At 47.3% G+C, this 16,989-nt stretch overlaps 1 protein-coding gene across 1 annotated transcript in view; it reads right to left on the bottom strand.

The window, feature by feature from the left end:
- Positions 1–375: 375 nt before the first annotated feature.
- CD81 (CD81 molecule) overlaps positions 376–16,989 on the bottom strand; it is a 32,984-nt gene continuing 16,370 nt past the window's right edge. Inside the window, exons 3-8 of the mRNA XM_023929015.2 lie at positions 11,099–11,196; positions 8,128–8,202; positions 5,355–5,462; positions 4,867–4,962; positions 4,443–4,532; positions 376–3,771 (exon numbers count right to left, since the gene is read on the bottom strand). Coding sequence (XP_023784783.1) covers positions 3,709–3,771; positions 4,443–4,532; positions 4,867–4,962; positions 5,355–5,462; positions 8,128–8,202; positions 11,099–11,196 — 530 coding nt within the window. The 3' untranslated portion in view covers positions 376–3,708. The remainder of the gene's footprint in view (positions 3,772–4,442; positions 4,533–4,866; positions 4,963–5,354; positions 5,463–8,127; positions 8,203–11,098; positions 11,197–16,989) is intronic.

Raw genomic sequence — 16,989 nt, forward strand, 5'->3', positions numbered from 1 at the left:
CAGATGGCAGCACGGGGCACTTTGGGTCATTTTTGGAGGAGCTCACTTTAGGAGGAGCCCCTCAAGTGTGCGCAGGACTGCCACCATGCATCCCCTCCCTCTGCCGAATTTCAGCACACTCTTTTTGCAATCCACATTAGCTCCCCTACAGCTGTGCCCCCCTTCCCTTGAGGGAGGGGCACAACTGCAGGAGCCAGCACTTCTGGCAAGCAACCTTTCTGCCTTCCCTCAGCACCAGCCTGGATGCATACTCAGCCTGTCTGCAGGCCCCCCTCCCAGAGGCTGTAAAAACCCGTGCTGTTGAAGCCTGGTTCACAAAGCATCCTGGTGTTAAGGTTAACTGGTTGTAAAATTGCAGCAGTTCATCACACTATGCACACTATGAGAAATGTTTATTAAATTGATTTTTGTTTCATTTCTTTTAAAAAAAAAAGGCAGAAAGAAGTTAAACACACTGCTTTGTGGCATGCTCCACAGTATGAAAAAATCCCAAGCATTCAGTTAAGCTGTAAGCGGCTCTGTTTGACCTTTCGATGCGGTCTTTGAACTCAGACCTGGACAGTTGACACTCCTCATTCCCACCTCAGCTCACGACCATTTTCTCAGCTGCCACTAGCTCCAGGAGGGATGCTTCCATGGAGAGGGAGGGGTTTGTATTTACAGCCTGCAATTCCATCCTTTTCTTCCCTGGGACATGGAGAGGAGCAGCACAGAGTGCCATGTTGCATGCACAGAGGCACAGGTATGCAGGAAAGGTGCTGGGGCAGAGCAGGGTTTCTGCCTAGTGGGTTTTCCCCCCTTCACCTCAGCCAGCTTTGGGACTGACCAACTGGCAGAAGAACTCTGTGGCTTTTGGATCCCGAGGGCTTGCAATGGGGAGAGTCCCCTCAGCCCTTCACCACTCCCGTTCTAGTTTGTGTTAACTCAGGTCCAGCTTCACAGGAGACCCAAGTGGGTAATTTTTTTCAGAGAGGGTTTCTCAACTACTTCCTTGTTCTTAAGCATGATGGTTCCTCTCTGTCCCTGTTCTCTGAGGGTTGACTCCTCCAGCTGAGGATCATTCCATCAAGTGTGGGGACGCAGCTGATAACTAAAGAAAGCATTGTCCCCTCTGCAAACATTTTTCTGTCCCTGCTCTCACAACCCTTCCCTAGCTGTTCCTTGCCTTGAGCACCTTTCCTGCAGCAGCCACAGAAACAGGAGATGGCCCAGGAAGCTGCCTCTGGAACTCTCCACAATGGCAAGCCACCTCTGAAATGAGCCACAGGGTGAATTGCAACCCCTGTGGGACACTGTCTGAGCAAACTTACTGCTCTTCCTCCTCTCACAGCTCTCAGATTCCCTCTCCAAGTCCCAGTTTCTCCTGCGTGGGACAACTCAAACCCTTAAAGTACAGTGTCTGAGGACACACCTGACCTGCATCGAGACCCAGTCTGTCTTCAAACAGAGCTCCAGCTATGTACACAGCATCAACTGAATACTGAACAATATCAAAAATACAGTATAAGGAAAAGAAAACAGAACTGAAATGCTTAATGGCATATTTATACACATTTACCAACAGTCAACAAAAAAGGTGGCAAGTTACACATCCATTCTGTATGCTGACAATCCTGATGCACACAGATGTAAACGCACATGCTTGGATGATGCATATACATATGGCCACATAACAGAGTAGATGACCTGAAGGAGCTACACTGGGGAGCAGGGGAAGGGGTTACCTACTGTAAAACCTCATCTCATTCTCAATGTGCACAACGTGGACATTCAGGGCAGTGTTGCTTTAAGGCTATTTCTAAGGCTGAATCTTTTCTTGTCCAACCCCTCAATATGAAGATCTGTTGAAGCACTTCCTCCTCTTTACCCAGCACAACTTGATATATATATATATATATATCTATATATATTTATCTATATACTTTTTAAAGGCCCTATATACTAAAAGGCAGGAAGAGGAAAGGGGGGAGTAGAAGGAAAGAAAAACTTGTGAATGGATCAATTTGCCCCAGTGCAGGAATCTTCTATTCTGTAGTGGCAACAGCTGTGACAGCCACCTGCAGTGGACAAGGTACTAGTTTAAAATGATTGATGATCACAGGTCTCCCTCCCTATCAGATCTGAAGCTCTTCGTTGTGACAAAGTGGAAGAGTATAAGAAACAAAAATACTCCTGAAGTGGGGAAAATGATCACTAATTTAAACTCCTCCCCTTACCTGCTTCAAGGTGGCAAAAGATACTATAATTTCCAGCTCAAGTGCCCATACGGCTAAGGAAAAGGCTTTGCTTAAAAATATATATCTATAGAACTATACATATAGATCATCTTTTTAGTGACACTCTGGTTTTATTACATAGCTCCTGGGTCACTCTCCCCCTTTATCTACATGGTGACAGAGTGGCATTTAAAATAAGCCACAGACATCAAAGTGATAACCAAAGTTACCAGATCACAAGAATGTGTTTCAACTGGTGCGATCTAACATGCTAAATTACCTTGATTTTATAAGCTGATCTGCTGTTAATATAACTGGAAGGTCTTAAAAATAGCCTTTTTTATTTCATAATCAGATTAGGACAATTTCTCAGCAATATTACAGTGTGTGACAATATGCTATAATTAAGAATAACTTCACTGAACAAGAGAGTGATACAAAGATGAAATTTTAAGCATATACGCATATGGCTGGGAACACCCAAGCATCATCCTGCAGTACATAAAAGCAGGATTTCTAAAGTCAAAGACTTATTTTTTACAATTTCTTCTTTTTCCAATATTATTTCTATGTGAGCATTAGCTTAACAGTGGAAACTTGGTATAGAACTAGATTCTCCTTGAAACATATGTCTATAATGAAACACTGAAGTACATTAAAAAAGTAATTTAATTTTCAGTTTGTTATATTTGAAGAACTGGGACTAAAATTCACCCCCAGCCACTGACCTCTTAATGCAATGAATCAATGGAACTGAGACAATATATAAATTGCCCTAAGGAAAAAAAAAAATAAAAAAAAATATAATCACAAAACCAAAAAACATTTTTACATTAGAGAGTAAAAAAGTTCCAGCATGACTTCTGTTAAGGATTGACCTACCAATGGAAACAGGCTGGAGAGGAATAATGCCTGTGTTTCCCCTGGGATACATTGCACCCAGGTGATGGAGGCTGTATTCTTTCCCCTCCTCTCTCCTAGGCTTTGGACAGTCAGGCAAGCTTCCCTACAGACAGCTTGGAAACACCAGGGAGCTGGGGTGATGGTTGGAAAAGATAAGTACAAATTAACAAAAATACTAAATGCTGCTTCAACATCCAATTAAAAAAGTTGGTAAAACCAAGGCAAAATTTTCTGAGACCAGGCAGCACCCTTCTCCTCCGCACATCTTTCACCAATGTTACTTCTGAGTTACTGGGGGTGGGGAATGGGGAGGAAGGACTTGATCTCCTGCTACAGCAGCTTTCCCATCACACAAAACTGATGTGTAACTAACTCAGCCACAAAGATACGGGAAAGTTTTATTTATTTAAAAAAAAAAAAAGTACTTCAAAATAAAAATGATAAGTACTGTATGGTAATATTGGAAGCATTTATATACATAATTTTCTTTGTCTGTTGTTCAAATGTCTCCTGGTCACTCGGTGGCACTTGGGGTCCCCTCTAGCGCCGTCTGCCCTGCTCCCCCCTTCCCCTGCCTGGCTCTCACGGCTCAGTAGACGGAGCTGTTCCTTATGCCACAGCACAGCACCATGCTCAGGATCATCTCAAAGATCTGTTGAGAGACACAGGAGCACCAGTGAGGCAACAACCAGTACGATGCAGGAGCTCCCCCACTCCACATTAACACTCTCATGCCAAAGGTAAGGGCAGGGATGCTACATCTTTGTTGCTGTTTTCATATGGAGTTGGCCAGTTTGAGATAAGGCAGTCCTCCCATCTCTCACTGGCAGCAGTGGTGGTACCTGACAAGCTTTTTGGCTGTCAGCTACACAGCAAATGCCTTGAGATTCCTCCAGCACTACAGCTCAGCCTTTGCACAGATGCCATGTTACACCCCCACAGCATCCAGCCCTAACTAGGGAGCAAACCCAACATAGCAAAATAAGCAAATCCCTTCCCACTGCAAATGCCAGCAACAAAACATGGCAGTCTGCAGAATGAGTGGCTTTGGAGGAGGTTTCAGTGGTGCTCTACTCTTTCAGCCAGGCTTGCAGGTGCTCCTGCTCTACTGAGCATGCCAGGTGACTCCCCTCACATCCCGACTCCCCAGGGGGATGATGAAGCCCTTGGTCTCGCCATGTTCCAGAGTTCTGTGGTGCATAGGGCTGGTGCTGCATGCAGAGTTGCAGGGGCATCCAGAGAAGGACACATCCAGCCCAGCTGGAAGAGGACCAGGGTGCTCTGAGGAGGCTTTTCCCTGTCCCACCAGGCTGTCACACTTACCATGATCACAGCAACCACGACGGCAGCGATACCAATCAGGTAGAGCTTCCCGGAGAAGAGCTCATCTATTTTTTTGTGGCAGTTTGTGTTCTGAGGCAGAGAAGCACACCAGTCAGACAGTCTGCTTCCCCCTCACCCACCCCCAGCACTAAGAAAGGCAGGTCAGCATCTCCCTGGTCCCACTTATGTTCCCCAAGTCCTGGCTCCAAGACTTCCAACCAGATTTCACCCCTTTGCATCTGTCAGTCCCCTCAAGCAGGAACAGCAAAGAAAAAACCAAATGGGAACCTTTAACATCCTTCTACACCATCCTCAAATAAATGAAATCTCTATCCTTTATCTATTTCCCAATAAATCCCCAAATTTCCTTGGCAGCCAAGGTTTTCTGAAGCAGCTGTGCTGACTGAAGAGCAGCTGTGCCTACCTCAAAATAGCTTTTCAGGGAGTCCTTTCGGCAGAGGTCATCCTTCCACACAGGAGTGAAAGTCGCTGTTACAATATCAGAACCACAGCAGTCCAGCTACATGGGGAGAGGAAAAAAGAAACAATGGAAAGCCAACATTAGCAGACAGCAAACACTTATGCAAGGCTCTCCCTACCATTACATATTCTTGAAGCCACCCAAGATCGAGGAGGCATCTTGGAGGGGGAATATCACAATTAATTCCTCAGAGCGACATTCTTCTTCCATCAAATTTTAGTTAAATCAGGGGTGCTGAGGTACATGAAAGACAACTTAATCAGAGTTTTGTCCAGACTTCCCAGCACCTTGTGATGGAGAGAATAGTGACGAGCACAACTCTGCTTCTTAACATGTAAGAACAGCAAACTTGATAGGCTCAGACCTGCACTTTCCCATCCATTTTCCTGACCTCCATTACTAATTCTCCAGCACAACCACCACCATCTTACCGTTTCGTGGAAGGTCTTCACTACAGCTTTGGCATTGCTTGCATCTGATTCTCCCATGAGCGCTTGTTGAAACGCTTGATCGTAGAACTGCTTCACATCTTTGGCTATCTAGGAAAAACATGGGAAAAACTCCCTTTCAGCCGGAAGAGGAGGAGGAGGAGGAAGAGGAAACCTATCCAGCAGACGTGCCTGAAGGACAAGTTCCCTCTAATGGCACTTAGAGTAAGATGAGCAGTTATTGAATAGATTTGGACTCCATTTGTCTGCACATGAAAAAAGGCCTGTCTTTCATAGGGCTCCAGCCCTTCCAGCTGTCACAAATATTAAGAAGCCCATCCACCAGCCAGCAGATTCCAGCCAGCACTATCCAAGGGCTCCACAGGCTCTGTCTAGGAGCTAAAGACAGCCAAGGCCTGGAGGGTGACCCACAAGTTGAGATAGCTTTCAGCCCACATGGATGTGCTGCTGGGCTCAGAAATGCAGAAACAGCTCATTTTGAACCACACATAGACAAAGCAGGCAGGCAACACTTTTCCCACTGAGGCTGCAGAGGCTGGAGACGCTGGAAAAGTCAGAAGGAGGTGGGGTGCACAGACAAGGCTGTCTGCAAATATGGGCACCTCGGCTTACTGAACGGCTCTGAGGGGATGGCAGGAATTTGGGAGGGACTGCACACTAAAGCCTTGTGAGACAGCTCACTTGGGTCAGGAAGCTTAGATGCATTTAGATGGATATAAATCCCTGGCTGGGTCCCTGCAGACATCACTGTCCTGTGAGTAATTATGTGAGACATCTTATCCAGACTCTAACCCTGCACCTGGCTGATGAACTGCAGCCACCCGTGAGGGCCTGATCCCCAGTGCAAAAATCTCCTAACTTTTAGGGGAACTGGCCTTGTGACTTCTCCTCTAACACCCTTCAGTAATTTGAGAGAGAGAGATGAAAGAAGGCCATGCAAGAGAAGCAAAAGAAAAACATAAAAGCAAGAAAGGGAAAATGCTTTCTAGAACATCTGCTCTTGGCAGCACAGGCTGGATTAGCATACGAAAAAAGAAAGTGCAGCAATATGATGCATGATTTCAATCAATTATCCCAGAATTCCTTCATCGCTTCTCAAAAAAGTTTGCTTTGGAGGATGATATTTTCCAATCAAACCATTTCACGCTGGTATATAAAAATTAAAAAAAAAAATTAAAATCCTATTTATTGCCTCCCCATTCTGAATCTACAGCATCTCCAAGAAGGCAGGCTGAGGCAGAGCCTTCCTTCAGCTTTGTGAAAAAGTGTCCCTTCTGGAAGCATCTCTCAGTGTCTGGGATCATTCAGTGCTTCCTTCCCAGCCTGTACTGCTCCCAACCAAGGCAGGGAGAAGCAAGCCTGCCTTGAGAGCAGGGACTTCAAAATAGCCCATTCATCATCAAGGCTGCAAAACTAGATGATGCCAACAGACTGCCACCCTTCCTTTTAAACTGCAAAATTAATTTTAGGGGCTGAGGTCATCACTTCTGTATTGGGAAATCCTACATTTCCCAACTTTATGCTCTGGTGGCCAAATGTTTTCTCCCCAGGATGGGATACAACAGCTGTGGGGTCCCTCCTTACTCAGCCTTCACTTTTTTTTTGCTGTCGGTTGCAGTTGCACATCTTGGAGTCTTCAGGATTCACAAACTAACATCTGCAGGAGGCACAGTCCCTCTGCAAAGGTTAATTAGTTCTCTAAAGTTGCTAGGAAACAGCACCCTGCCTGCATAATAATATGTTTAGCCACAGAAGAGTTTATTCCAGTGAAGTCATGCTCTCTCCTGAATGACTACAGGGGTGCTCCCATTCGGCTGAGCCTGCGAGCCGCCGCCCACATGCATGCGACAGCTGTGCAGGCCAGCACCTACCTGTACAGCTGGTAACGTCTCTTAGGAAAGTAAACACATTTCCTACTCTGCCAGAGAGTCTAACCTTGGCTTTGAGAACAAGCAGTCCCCTTCTCTCCTCCAAACCCCCGAGGCCCGTGATCAGCACCCAGCCCGCTGCTTGCTGCAGCAAGCTGTGGTTCCCGTACACGGGCAGATCTACGTTTCGAGACCAAATCTCTGTGTGTGAGCACATGTGACCGTAGTGAAGGGAAGGTGAGCAGAAACAGAAGGTGAAAAACTGCAGTTTTCACTTCTACCCTTCAGATCAGCTCCTCCAGCCAGGAAACCTCATCTGGGATAAGATCTGTCCCTAACCTGGGACAGATAACAGGACTTGTACCCCACATGTATGCACAGCATATGGATCACAGCAAACCCAGTGCTGGCAGACAAATGGCCTGAAACAGGTTATATGATACTGGAGAAGAGCAGGAAGCACCAAGCAATCCTGTTAATGCAGGCTCTCCCTGTTTGGTATTCCCACCCGTTGGCACTACGGCTGGGTTCACTCTTTGTTCCCTGGCACTGAGGATGTGCAGATGGCTTTCCTTCACAACTTCATGCATGAATCGACTCCCTCTGACTGACAGCATGGCAGCACGGAGGAGACCCAAGCGAGACAGGCTATTTTTATTAGAGACATCAAACTACATACCCTAAGGGGCAGCTGCTACTGTCAAGTGCTCACATTTAAAGTTGTCAGCCTGGCCAAGAGGAGAGAGGTGGCCTGCCCAGGTCACATCGCTAATCCAAGCCCCATTACTCAGTCTGGGAGAAGTTTGTGAGCAGAACAGCTCATGCTGGGATATTCTGTGGTTCTGCCCCAGCGCCCCAGGCCCACAAACACAGGTTTTAGATCTTACTTGGTCTTTGTTGACAAAACCCCAAATTCCAGCTGCAACTTCACAGGCAAACAGGATCACCAGGCAAGTGAAGAACTGCAAAGACAAATCAAGAGAGGAATCCTTAACACATCTGCAGCAATTAGGTGGGGAGAGGTGTAGAGCAGCACTTCCACTGAAAAATCAGAGCAAGGTGTCATCTGATTTCAAACCATCTTCTCTCTCATACATGCACTGAGCCCAAACACATTTTCCTGTAACTCATCACACATCACCCCATGTCCAGATTGTTGAGGGATTGGCAAAACTTTTCCTAAAAAGGGACTGGCAGGGATGGAGATGCCCTGTGTACCACAAGACACACTGCTTTGCTTCATGCACCAGCAGGATCATCCAGACAAGGTTTCTACTCTTCCACAAATGCTCTGAGGACTGGAATTGCCAGTGCAGGGTTAAAAGCACATTTCAGCTGCTGAGGAGCTGGGGGTGTCAGGGTATGATTTATGGCCAGCTCTCTGGCATCCACAGCCCTGCAAGACTACCGCAGTTTTTTGCATAAATACTAACCCTGACGTTTTCCCACAGTCCCACCCTGTTTGTGCAATTCCAGCAGTCCTCCCAGCAGTCCTCCCTGCCATCCCCCCCGTTTTGTTCAGATCGCGGGAACGCATTGTGATGGTTGGTCAGTTGGACTGGGAGTGGGAAGCTGTAAACTCTCACATCAGGGTCACATGAGAAGGCACAGAGAGGCATGGCCCATATGTGGCCAACACCACCTCTGTGACAGCATCACTCAGTGACTTCTTCCTGGGAAAAGCCCCAAAGTGGGAGAAGTTGCAATGGAAGTCAAGAAGCAAAAGAGGTGAATGCAGTCAAGGAAAGACAAAATTACAGTATAGGGTAGGAAAACAGCCTCTGGCTCTTGAACAGTCTCTGTTCAAAATATATTCCAGGGCATTTTCTCCAACAACAGAGGAAACAGGAGTTTACAGAATGATGCCATGACCTGGCTCTCGCATGCAGAAGTAAAGGGTTATCAGCAAAATAGAAACAAGACTGTTAACCTGATAGTAGGAAAGGACTTCCAACATCTTTGTTCAGTCCCTGAACATTCAACTCCTATGTGAATATCTATCTATCCCTAATTTTGTAGGAACACCTTTGAAGGACTAGGTTCCAAATCCCTCCCAGGGACTCATCTTGCTAAACTGTGGGTGCAGTGCCACTGTAAGCCTGGTTAAGCTCTAGGGCTCACTACTACAGTGATTACCCTTCAGTGAAGGATGGTTCATTTATCCCAGATTTGGAGGTACTACTTCCTGCAGATTCAGTTCTTCTGTAAGTTGGCTGCAGACCACCAGGAGATGCAGTATGATGCTATGGGAACATAGCAGTGTTCTGGGCCAGGCAGCTGGCTGTGTCCCAGCCCCTTTCCAGGGAGCAGAGCCTTCTCCATGCCAAGTGTCTCTCTCCTGTCTTCCTTAGGTCTTGCTGCTCAGCTTCCATGCCACCTTTGGCACAGGATTTTAACAGCATGGAGGTACCTGGTACTTTTCTTTTTTGCAGTAAGCCCAGAGTCACCCCCTCAGCTAGGTGGAGGAAAGAGCATGGCTGCTTCCCTAAAACACTGTGAGGATGCTTCCTGGAAATGTCCTTGGAACACAGTGGGAGCCTTGGCCAGCAGAAAGTGCCTTCATGGGGCATCTCCAGACTTTTCTTGGCAAGCCAAGGTGTGAGCAAACACAGGCAGTGCACAGCAGCTAGAGCTGCTAATTTCAGCCAGAGCAGCCGGTTTCCCTGTCGGACCTCAGGTACGTTGTACCATCTGCCCTTCTAATCCTCTAGCTTCAGGAGGGAGTGAGGGGTAGTTCAGGGTCGGTAATCACCTGCACTAACAAAACAAAATAAAATCCAAAGCTGCCAAACTGTGCTCCAACAACCCCTGTCAGTTCTGTGTGCAGGCTCCCTGTATTACCATAATGCCTGCAAACTCCTGCTGGAGCTCCCATCCACTACATTCGGAAGTGCTTTATCAACACTGGGGAAAAGCATCCCCTTATTACTGGGAATCAGCAGCAGCCAGAAGTGAAGTCATCTGCAAGAGTGAGGGAAAGCAGCTCCATTTCCCTCTGTCCCAGCTGAGCCCACACCCATGAGTTGCTACACTGCCACCAAGATTCCTTCAGCCCAATGAAGCCAAGTGCTGGAAAGTCATTTAAATTAAAAATAAAAAAAAATTAAAAAAATATGTTTTACCTTTCCAGTTTTACTTTTTATGCATCTAGTTTAAACTGAACCACATGTGAGAACTTGCTTTAAATAAATGGGTCTCCCTTGCTCCCAAGGTGAAGGCTTTTGGTGTGGCTACAGTTTATCCAATTAAGCTCATCCTGTGCCAGGAATTCTGAGCTGCTGCCTCACATCAAGGACGCCTGTAGCACTCCAGTAATGGATTTTCCAGGATGTACCTAGATGTTCTCACAAAGAAATTATGGAAAGTCTTTGCTGTTTCCTTGTCCAAACAGATAAAAATAGTAGATGATTCCTTAAAAGAACTAGAATTGCTACAGGCACCCTTGAAACAGAGTGAGAAGGGATGCTGTAGGGCACACCAGGTAAGAAAGAGGGTTCAGTGGGTGCTTGGTAAGACAGCCAGACCATAAGGGGATAAAAGCAAGGTGGAGATTCACATATAACAGAGAGTCTCTAAGAATCCTGCTGATCTCACCCCTTCTGCCCTGCAGCCAGGCACACACAGGACACTGCAGCACGCCTGCCAGCTCAGCCAGAGCTCCACAGGCTGGGCAGAGATGCCCTCAGCCACACAGCACTGCCTTGCTCCTTGCAAAGGTCACCTCGTTCCCACCTACGTGCTCACACATCCTCCCAGCCCCGCTTGTTGGAAAAGACCCCAGCAAGGGAAGCACAGCCACGTGCCATCCAGCAGGGAAATCAGGGTGCCAAGTGATTTCCAAAGCTTTGTGCCTCCTACCGTTCCCAGAAGACACTGAGACTCCTGAATAGCGCCGTAGCATCCCAGGAATCCCACAAACATCATGACAGCTCCGACTGCGATCAGGATGTAGATTCCTGCAAGGCAAAGTGAGAGGCGGACGTGTTACTGCACAGCTTTGTCCAGCAGCACCCTCGTGCCTGGCTGGACATTCTGGCTCCTGGGGAGGATAATTATGGGTGTGCAGAATTAAGGCTGAGGAGGTGTGAGTAGAGGTGGCAGCAGACACAGTAGAACACAATGTTCACGAGCTGGGTCTCAAAGTGTTTGAAGCTGCCAACACTGGAACTTTAATAACTCCATCACCTCCAAAATGAGAGGAAACGCTGGAGTAGCACTAGGCAGAGGATGTAGGAGGCAAGACAAGGGTTCTACAGCATCCTCAGAGCTGTAGTGCGGAGTTACCCTGGCATGCTGTTTTAAATATTTAAGCAGAGATAAAAATGATTAGTTAGCATATCTTGTAAAATAAACAGTAAGGCACATGGTTTATTTATACTAAACATCATACAAATATTTATCTGGCTAACATTTTAAAGGCAGATGAACCACAAACCAAGGGGAAAGTACTGCTTAAGCATCTCACTTAAAATCTGGTGCTTTTTTTGTTATAGGTTCTTCCACAGAGAATAAAACGTTTTTTACTTTTAACTTACTGAATTTGCACAATTTGCACCATAACTAGTTCAAAGCTTGAAATGAGGCATCGGGAGTGGTTCAGAAAACAGAGGGATAAAAGTTTATTCATTCAGGAAACAAGAGCTTAGCTCAAGGCTCAAGTCTGCTGCTGTGAGTAATCACCATGGTCTCACCAACCACGAGACTGGTGAAGCCATGGTGATTACTCAGCCAAACACTTCCAGCTCAGTTAAATTTGACACGGCTTTCCACTGGTCTCCCTTATATTTAGTGCATTTTTGGTTAACTAATATTCTCAAGTATCATGGTTCTACTACCGTCTAAGTGAATCTTATTTCCTATTCAAAATCAATTTGATACATGCAAAAAATTACAAATCAGGTAAGACTGCAGTCACTATTTCTAATAGACAGTGAAGAAAAAAAAAGAATCATGATGAGGATAAAAGAACATGGGGCATCCCTGAGGTAACAGCAACACAGTGAATCTTACTAGTGGTTGGGAGACACATCCCTTCAATGAAATGTTTTCTTCTGCTATGAGCAAAAATATTTTATAGTTATTAATCAGACTGTCAGCTCTCCTTTAAGAACAGCCCTAACATATAAACAGAGCTCCAGATTAAAACTGTTTGTACATGCTCATGATGTTTAAGGTCTTTCTTATCTCTGTAGCTTTTAAACAATCTGCTGATAATTAAAGTGCAAAGTCTAAAGGGCATGCACTGAGAGCAGAGTCAAGTCAAGTAAACCCTTCTCTTAAACACCAGAAATACAGTAACAGTCTCCACTTGTTCAACGTTCCCTTACAGATCCTTCAGACTCGGGAAAGGCTGGACTTCGGCTCCCGTTTCTTCCCTCTTTGAAGCAGAGCTCACACAAGCACAAGCGCCAATGTGAGGGCTGACTTGGCGAGCGGCGGTGACGGAAACGCCGCCCCAGCGACTCTGGCGCTGGAACTCTCCGGTGTTTCTCAGCAGCACCGAGCTCACTCTATTTTTAGGCAGAAGGGAGGAAGCCAGCTGCAGGGGAAGTGCCACAATGGAGCACGCTGACCCCGCAGGAAGCCCCTCTTCACAAAACCTGACGGGAGCTGTGGCCGGAGACACCAACATCCTTGCGGCAACACTGTCAGCAACGGGGGCCGGATGTGCGAGGTGAACCTCCTGATGTGCTCTGAAGGGGCTTCAGCAGCGCCCAGGAGCCATGAAAGTGAGGATGAGAAACCTCCCTATGCGAAGGTGTGCAAAGAAAGGGAGAAACAGGCAAAATAAACCTGCCAGGAGAGTTTCTTGGGAAGAACAGGCCAGCAGATTAAGTTCTGTAGGCCTGCCTGAAGTGGAAGGAGGTACTTTTGGCCCAAATGCTGGAGATAACAAGAGGTGGAGCAGCTGTAGCAGCTGGGCAGGGAGACAGCATGGCAAACAGTGGGCTGGGCTCTGTGCAGGACAGAGGGGCCCCAAAGGGCTTGGAGGTGGTGGGAAGGCATTAATGAACCCTGTACAATGAAGGCTGTCTGCTGGATGCCTGCCAAGCCCCAGAGAGACTGAGGGAGACTGTCAGACGCTGCATAACTGCTGTCTCACGAAGAACAACATATCAGTAGTGGTGTCCCAAAAAATGGCCTGCTTACAGTCCCCAGAAGCTGCTAATGGCCTAGAACCAGCCCTTGCCACTCCAGCTTGTACCAGTGAAGCCTCTGGCTTGGGTTTTCAACCCAAACCATGGCAGATTTTTATATTTTAAACACTGGGTAGTTCAACAGGTTTCATCACAAGTCAGAAAATCAACTTTCCTCATCCTTGAGTGCAACAGTTTCTGACTTCTTCTCCAATTAGGACAGTAGAGAGAAGACAAAGCTGTGCTAGAGGCAAGTCATTCCCAGGTCTGACAAGTCACTCTTCATTCTAACCACCCCAGTATATGGGTAACAAGCAGATGCAGCACATGTGAAGATCAAGCAGCATGATGCTGGGACCCCAACAAACAGGTCACCACAGACAGAAGGTTTTGTTCTCAGTTTTTTCAAAATAAACACTGAAGGCACCTTCTGGGGTGAGCAAATATTGCCAGCAGATCACAGTCATAGAGCAGCCCAGGCTGAAGGGACCTCAAAGGATCACCTGGTCCAACTTTTGTGAGACTGGGAACCTTAGAAGAGATTATGCAGAACCCTGCCCAATTATATCTTGAAAACCTCCAGCGATAGGGACTCTATTGTAGTGTCCCTGGGGAGGTTTTTCCAGAGAATGATTGCTCTCACTGCAAAATATGTTTTTCTGATATTAATATTATCAGGAAAATACAGGTGACTAGGAAAATTTTGCTCTGAAAACTAGGAAATGAAAGTCCAGTGAGACCCTCAACTGATGGAGAAGACTAAGAGGAAACACAGACATTTACTGTTTCAGAGAAGTTTTCCAGTGACCTCTGTAATTGCTTCTTGCTGGGATTTCTGGCAGCTTCAATAAAACAAAACCAATCCTGACCTGCTGAACTCCCACCCCAGGCAGGCTGTGCAGACCTTGGACTGTCAAGTGAGGCCCTGGCTTCTCGTTTCTCTCCCTGCTCTCACTTCACCAGCTCCTCATCAGAGCCAGCATCACTATCAAGTGAGGAAACAGCAAGGAGGAAAGGAGGGGAGGGAAGAAGACGTGCGCCACGTGCAGCTTCCTGACCGGAGCACAGCGGATGCGACCGGTGCGGTGGGAGCAGCAGGAATGCACAGCCAGGCAGGGGAGAGGGCAGCGATAACTGGCCTGAGCTCGACAAACCACAAAATAACCCTGGAAGGTTTTTGGAATAAAGGCCAGCTTCATTCCCAGGCACAAACAAGCGGCTGTTATGGAGTTGCCTTTTGTTACCGAGGGCCAGAGCCTCTCCTGGGAGGCAGCAGAGCAGGACTCTGCACCAGAGTTTATTTAAAAACAGGCACAAAATACTTACTGCAACAATAGCATCTTGTACGAGGAATGCCAGCGGTGTTTCTCCACAGAAATGGCACGCTGAAGGCTGAGAAAGCAATGGAAGGCAATCCAAGGGCCCAACCACATGCTTTGAATGGTGTTTGTTTTCCCACACCCATCCTTCCCCTCAAGGGGCTGGTGGGGGGGTCTCCGCTTTCAGACTGGGTGCCAGGTGGCTGGGGGACTATTTCACAGCAGTCACAGCCCAGACTGGAACAACCAAGCCCTTTTCCCAGAAAGCAGCCTGACACATCTTAGCTTTCATTCCTGGCACACAGGGACGATGACGCCTAGTGTGGTTTTGGGCTCCGTGTCTGTGAGCAAGGCACCTGCCATCCCCATCCTGAATGGCACATTACGCTCCTCAAAGTCAGAGGAGATTCCTCACAAGCCTCCCCCCTCCTCTGTGTAAGCACCAGAGACTGATTAGCCCCTAAAATCCTCTCCTGGGTGAGCAGCTCTTGACTAAAATGGTATTTGCTCCTTTAGGGCTCCACCTGAACTGGCATTATTTGGCATGAGCAAAGCTCCATCTGCCTTTCACATGCCACTTCCCAGCTCATTTTTACTGCACCTTTCTCTGGGGTTTTACAGCAAGCAGCTTTGTTTGCTGTAAACAAAAATTAAAACAAGAGAGGTATGAACTGCAGTGTGCAGTGCCTACAGCCATGCTGCCCCCTCACACAGCAGCAGTACATAACCCTGGGAACAGCTGGAGCTGCAGCAACAGGTACAGTGAGCAAACACATGTACAGCTGCTCATGGCACCAGGGCACCTCCACATCCTTAAGCAGCACTGCACTGTGATTTCTAACCCTATGGCACGGTGCTCTGATAAAGCAGCAGCAAGAAAGATTGCTACAAGTGCCACACATAACCAGTCACAAAGCAAGCTGTGAGCCTCAGGACCTGAATCTTGGAATTGGAGAAGTCAGAGGAGTGGTGTCAATACTGCCTGGAGTCCTCTATCCCCTTTGAGATAGAGCCTTAGAGCAGAAAGCTTTAGGAGAGAGATCAACCACTCTTAGCTTCACCTCCTCATCTGAATTCAAAGCAGGAGCACAGGAACCATAGTATCATCTCCTCCCTCAAGAGCATCATGATCAGGACATAATGGTCAGAGAAAGAGGCAGCAGTGGACCAAACACCATCCCTCTTTCCCCAGTACAACCAGGGCATGTGCTGCTTTGGGCTGCAGGGATCTTGTAAAGCCTTAGGAAAGCCCCCAAACATCAGAGCCAGGAAACTGAAAGTAATTGAGCACTTCTCTTGATTTGATGCTCGGTGGGAAAGAGGTAAAAAACACAGCCAAGAGGCCAGCTTAGCTTCCAGCTCAAGCAGATGATGCCTTCATGGAGGGCCCTTTACCTGCAGGGCAGGTAGGAAGCAGGATGCTCAGTTCTGAGAGCAGGGAAGGGAGAAAAAAGGCAGTATTCAGTGTCAATACTTGCTTTGGCATTAAAGCAGCATAGCTGGTGCCTGCAGGGTTGTAAAACCCATGTCCAGTCCCCGCTGAGAAATAAAGAAACCAAGAAGAAATAAACAGTCTTAAAAAAAGGACATGATGAAAAAACAAATAAAAGAGGGAACAAGCACAGGAGCGTCCCTCTAAAACAAGCAGGGAGCAGGCCTGCCCTGGCTAGCTCTCCTGCCATGCCCCAGCATGCCCATCAGAGATGCTGTGCAGCTCCAGGCATGGGCATTCCTGGACACTTCTCCCCTCATTTCAATCCTCTCCCAGCCTCCTTAACTCATTAGACTGAATGGAAGCCAGCCACTGCCCCCAGGTCACCATGGCAATATTTCTAAAAGACAAAAAAGAAATTAAGTAAGAAATCCCCCCCTCCAACATGACACCATGCTTCCTGGGAAGGCCAGTCAGCTCTCCAAGCTGTGCCTGCCCTCCCCATGGGGTGGGCTTTAAAAGGGGGCTGAGAATAGACAAAAGAGAGATGTTTACTCTCCCAACAGGCTCCTGCAGAGAGAGTGTGCACATCCAAGAGTTCTCCAAGCCTCAGAGGAAAGGAAGGAGGCTTCAGTGCCACCCTGCTGCTGCTTCTGGCCTGGAGATGCTGAACTTCACTGAGCCCATCACCACTGCTGCTGCAGGGAAGGGTGGGACCATTAGACAATGGCAGGGAGACTCCCTCCTACCCCACACCACCCACTGTGGAAGAATACCCTTCCCAGTAGCCAAAGAAGTGACTGTCATGTTCTCCCTGTCAGCTTGGGGGGAAAGATACAGGCAGAGAGTGGAAAGTCCCTC

This window comes from Cyanistes caeruleus, chromosome 6 (genome assembly GCF_971803275.1).
Source record: "Cyanistes caeruleus chromosome 6, bCyaCae1.hap1.1, whole genome shotgun sequence".
NCBI lineage: Eukaryota > Metazoa > Chordata > Aves > Passeriformes > Paridae > Cyanistes > Cyanistes caeruleus.